The sequence below is a fragment of the Haliaeetus leucocephalus genome, unplaced genomic scaffold, assembly GCF_000737465.1.
Source record: "Haliaeetus leucocephalus isolate CR32 unplaced genomic scaffold, Haliaeetus_leucocephalus-4.0 Scaffold915, whole genome shotgun sequence".
Classification (NCBI taxonomy): domain Eukaryota; kingdom Metazoa; phylum Chordata; class Aves; order Accipitriformes; family Accipitridae; genus Haliaeetus; species Haliaeetus leucocephalus.
In genome coordinates, this window is record NW_010973351.1 from 2723351 (window position 1) to 2728884 (window position 5534).

The following is a 5534-nucleotide window of genomic DNA, read 5'->3' on the forward strand; positions in this document are numbered from 1 at the left end:
TTAAACAACAGGGCAGTGGGTTTTCTGCGCGTTTGCAAGCTGCTAGGATCTCCCCAAACGTTGACATTGACTTTGGGGGGGAATAAAGGCAGGCGCTTCCCACGGCACGGCGGGGATTTTGCATCGCCCGGTGCTGCTGCTCCTAGCTGAACCCTTCCTCCTTGCTTTCTTCCTCGGCCTGAATTCTGGAGGCAGGTCGCTCTCTTAAAGCTGAGCTGTCCTTGCCCAGTTTCCCCCCCCACACACACACACTCCCGGTCACGCCGGGGGGGCTGTCGCAAGACAAGCAGCCGGTGCCCTGGGATCCCACGTCGGGCAGGATGGCGAGGGTGGGGGTGAGGGTGCCGTGTTGTAACCGGGGGGGTGCGCTCCCCTGTACCCGCAGGTACGGTACGATGGACGGTGGGACGCGGAGGAAAAACGCCACCCGGGAGACCACCAGCACCCTGAAGGCCTGGCTGCAGGAGCACCGCAAGAACCCCTACCCCACCAAGGGCGAGAAGATCATGCTGGCCATCATCACCAAGATGACCCTCACCCAGGTCTCCACCTGGTTCGCCAACGCCCGCCGCCGGCTCAAGAAGGAGAACAAGATGACCTGGCCCCCCCGGAACAAGTGCTCGGATGAGAAGAGGCCCTACGAGGAAGAGGAGGAGGAGGAGGAGGAGGAGGCTTCGCGGGAAGAGGCGATGAAGAGCGGCAAAGCCGAGGGTACCCTGCTAAAAACAGGCACTTAGCGGTTCGGCGGGGGCTCGGCCCCCCCGGGGCGGGTCTCGCCCGTGGGGGCGGCCCGTGGGGGCAGGGCAGCCCCCCCGGGCAGTGACCGTCTGTCTTGTGTTTTGTTTTTTTTTTTTTGCTGTCCCTTCCCCCGCTCCCACCCCGCAGAACCCACGGGCAAGGAGGAGAAGGAGCTGGAGCTCAGCGACCTGGAGGATTTGGACGCCGTCGAGTCGGAGAGCTCGGAGTGCGAGCTGAGGCGCCCCTTCCCGCCCCCTCTCCCCCCCCCGCCTCGGGCCCCCGAGCCCCCCGCCAAGATGCCACCTGCCGGGGAGGAAGAAGAGGAAGAGGAGGAGGAGGAGGAGGAGGCGGCGGAGCGGGCGCGGAGCTGCTTGAAGCCGGCGGCGGGGGGAGAGTGCGGCCCCGAGGTGCTGGGAGCCCGGCAGCGCGGTTGCGAGTCGAAAATGTGCTTCCAGCCCGGGCAGCAGCTGCTGGAGGCGAAACCCAGGATTTGGTCCCTGGCTCACACGGCCACCTCCCTCAACCAGGCCGAGTATCCCTCCTGTATGCTGAAACGGCAGGGAGGGGGGTCGGCTCCCCCCGCCGCAGCCGCAGCCGCCGCCGTCTCGTCCCCGGTGGGTGTCATCGATAGGCACCAGGATTCGCCGGTCACCAACCTCAGGAACTGGGTGGACGGGGTGTTTCACGACCCCCTGTTCAGGCACAGTACTTTGAACCAAGCCTTGAGCAACACGACAGTGTCCTGGGCTACCACCAAAGGAGCCGTGCTGGAAACGGGAGCCTTGGGACGGGCGGTGGGGAACGGTGCCAACGTGCTCAAGGGGCAACTCTCCAACCTGGCCCACCAGGACTCGAGCAAAGAGTTTCTGGCTTTTCCCAAATCAGGAAGCAAAATGTTTTGCTCCTAACGGGCGCGCCCGAGGGGCGAAGGACTTTCGAAACGCGTGGCGAAGAGTCAGCTACACTGAAAAGAGAGACTTGCGAGAGTTTAAAACTTTTTCCTTTTTTTAAAAAAAAAAAACAAAACAAAAAAAACCCCACCAAACAAAACCCCAACAGAAACGAGGATTTAAAGTTCAGTTCGCTCGGTTCAACGGACAGACTTTGCTCATTGCTGTTCTGAAGAATTTCTCCTGGCTGCGACTTTAAGGGATCAATGTCGTGAAAGTTATTTAATTCCATGTCCAAAAAGCACGTCCTATAGCGTAGACCTACTTAAAAAGTTTACATCCGAAAAGTTTACAAACGGGAAATTTTAAGTCAGATTTAATTTAAGGCATGCCGACATTAGTTATAAAGACTTTTCGAGAGTTTTTCCTCCTGATTTCCTTGTTAGCATATAATTCACAAACAGCACTTCTACTGAGTTTACACCTACTGCACAAATTTATCTTGACAAAAAAAAAAGAGAATATGTTAAAAGCTATGTTCACTCCAATAAATTGTCTGTTTCAGAGGTAACATAAGTGGTGGCGTTTTACATTGTGAAAAAAACAGCCTTTAGTTTTCAAAACTCCCCTTCCCCCCCCCCCCCGCCCCAGCCCGGTCCCGGTAATTCCAAGGGCTGTCAACAGGCTGCCCTGGGATACTTGTTTGCTTTCCTCTTTTTCCCGGCAGCCCCCCCCGGGCCAGGATGTGTTGGGGGGGGAGCATCGACCCCTCCACCCCCCCCTCAAGAGCTGCAGAAGGACGGGGGTCGTCCCCAAAAAGCGGGGGTCGGTCCCAAAGGGCCGGCTTCGGTGGCGACGTCGCCTCCGCCTTGCGCGGAGCAATTGATTCCCATGGAAAAATTGGATCTTTTAAAAGAAACGTTTTAGCTTTCCGGCTTCTCTGCCAGGATGGAGAAATCGCTGATCCTCCATGAATATTTCAGCACTTCAGGACAGATGCTTTACCGTTTTGACATTAAATAGAGTGCAGCCAACAAAAAAGAGAGAGGGAGAAAGAGAGAGGGAGAACGAGCGCTCTCGACGTGTGATCCTGGAGCGCTCGCAGCCAATTTACCACTTAGAGAACAGGCGTTTAAAACATTTCCTTCCCTTCCCGGCAACGGGAACAAACTTTACAGATCTCCGGACCGGGAGAGAGAGAAGAGGGAGAACTGCTGGAAGAGAAACTGCGAGGCAAAACCAGACCCAGGCTTACCCAGCCCGGCCTAAACCCCGAAAAGCGCCCGAAGGACCGAGCTGACAGCTGACAAGCAGAAGAGCTTTTTTTGCCTCCCACCTTCCTCACCCATCCCACCCCTGCGGTTCTCCCCCCTCCCCAAATAAATAAGAATAAAATGCGCGTGTGTACACATATATATATATATATTTACAAAGGATAAACGCAACCGAGACAGCACCCAGCCACAAAAATAGAACGTACTCCAGCCCGCAAAGTTTCTAGCGAGACCTGTTAGTGCAAGGACTGAATAAAGGAATCCGGGTGCGGAGATCAGATCAAGCCCTTCCCCTCTCTGCGAGCAGCCGTAATTGGATTGTATCCAGTCATATTCCCTGTCATTGTATTGACTTTCGCTCTCTTGGATGATATTATCGAGATCACTGAACCCCTCTGCTGATCTGGCTGTCAAAAGGCTCAGACAGGAGCCCCCGGCCTGGAAAACGTGCATCAGCCAAGATAATTTGAAGTGAAATTTTCATTTTGACAGTAAACCCCTCAATTTCTAAAGGCTCTGCACCCGGAGAGCTCGGTGGCAGGGGGAGGCTTTACAGAAAGCCCACGTCTTAAACTGAAAAGGGCAAAAGAACTCGAATTAGTTGTAATAGATAAAAGGGCAAAAATAAAGAGTCAAGGGTACTTGACAGTAATAGCGAAAGTGGAGTCTCCGGGGAGCCGCGATCTCAGCTAAAGGCTGGGCCGGCAGGAATTTTAATGCAGCCGGGGCGGCCGGCGAGCTTTGCCTCTGAAACCCTTTAGACAAAGCAAATTATTTTCAGCCAAACTAAGGAGGTGGGGAGGAAGGAGGCGAGAAAGAGGGAAGGGAGGAAAGGCGAGTGTTTGGGCTGCCCTCAAACCACTGAGGATGGAGAAGCGCGGGGGGGGGGAACCCCGCTGCCTGCCACGATGGTCATTTTAAAGCCGGGAGGGTTGGGGTTTTTTTTGCTGAGCAGCCAAAAATCTCCTTCAGCCTTAAAAGTGCCCTGACTGCTGGGGAGGGCAGGCGTTTCACAGGTTCCCCCGCCCGCAGCCGGCATAAATCACGACCGGCCGGGATTTGGTCTGCTCGTCCTTTGGGAGGCATATCCCGCCCCCCCCCGGGACTTAAAATGAAGGTGATAACACTGTGGGCAAAACACAGGCGCTCTGAAATAGCAGAAGCCGAAAGAAAAGCGGACCGAACCTTTCTCCCTTCATTTGCGCGTCACTGGCGTTTTATAAAACAAGTTTGAGTAAGTTTACGTCTGTTGTACAACAAGCCCGGATCCCTGCGGAGGACGGGCCGGGTGTTAGAGCTGGTGGGTATGTGTGTGTCTGTATGCCCTCACACCCACCAGAACATCACCGATCCTGAGGTGAGACTGTAGAAATTATGGGGGAGGGAAAATAGTTTCTTGCTTTGGCACACGAACCTTATCTCTAGATCAGCCGTCAAATGCAGTCGCCTTTCAAAAGGCTTGTGTGGTGGGTTTGTTTTGTTGTTTGGTTTTTTTTTTTTAAAGTCTGAACAAAAGAGTGTGAGAAATTAATTTTGCCATTTGATTCAATAGCACAGATCAAAGATCAGGTTCGGCTGCTTTAGAGGAGGCTACGGGGCTGAAAGGGGAAGCCGTGCAGCTCCTATGGCTGTACAAAGCAGAAATATAAAAGGCAGACTGAGAAAGAAAGAGAGGAGGGGAAAAAATCATAGAGAAACGGCTTGAAACTGAGAGACTCTAAATCATTCAGCCATGGCAAATTCAAACACACAAAGGAGGGGATGCTAAATTAACAGTGCTTTTTACATAGAGCCCAAATAAAACTGTAATCAGCGACGCGTTACTTTTCATTAAGCGAGTTTGACAGCAGCATATTCAGCCTCGACAAGGGAACAGGAGCGAAGAAATATACGGCTCTCCCAGCCCGAGTCATAAGATAATTCCTTAAGCTCCATTAACAACTCTTAGCCGCAGGAAATGGGCTCCCTGAAAACATCTCCAAATCTAAAAGCTTTATCGACCTCTCAAACCTCTGCTGATGGTTCTATTTTTTTAAAAAAACTTAGAGGCGAGACGTCCAGCAAGGTAATAGACTTTGACACAACACCTTCTTAACTAGAGAGAGAGAAGCAGGGAAAACGAGACCTTAAATGATATTTAAAAGGCAGCCAATTAAGATTTAAAATGATTGTCTCCTGAGATTATGCATGCGATTTATGTCATCTACTTTTTTTCCCAGGCATGCATGCAAAATTGCAATAGGGCATATTGCCTGTTCCTTGAATAATAATAATAATAATGATAATAGAAGAAACAGTAGCAATTAGCAATCTGTAACTATCTCACATAATGGTAAATGCTAATTTAGGAAAGGGCTGGCGTTTAGGTAACCCGATTATAGAGCACCTTGCAACAGCCAGCTTATTTATAGGTGCCTAATTAAAAGACAGACGAAACGATACGCACATTTTCTATTAATGTTTAGGAGCACATTTCTTTTTATCTTGAGTGCATATTTGACTATTAAAGTTGCGTAATCGGCTCATAGTCACAGAACGCAGTGTAGCAGCTCCTTCCCATCAGCTACATGAAGAGAGGCGTCCAAGAAGACTTTGTCTTGGCAAGACCTTGAACATTACATATTTTAAAGAT

The 5534-nt window shown here is 51.7% G+C and overlaps 1 protein-coding gene across 1 annotated transcript; it reads left to right on the plus strand.

Moving 5' to 3' along the window:
- Window positions 1–320: 320 nt before the first annotated feature.
- Window positions 321–1731, plus strand: IRX4 (iroquois homeobox 4). The gene is made up of 2 exons (XM_010583589.1): window positions 321–711; window positions 886–1731. The coding sequence occupies exons 1-2, from the start codon at window positions 321–323 to the stop codon at window positions 1644–1646; spliced, it is 1152 nt and encodes a 383-aa protein (XP_010581891.1). The 3' UTR covers window positions 1647–1731.
- Window positions 1732–5534: the final 3803 nt, after the last annotated feature.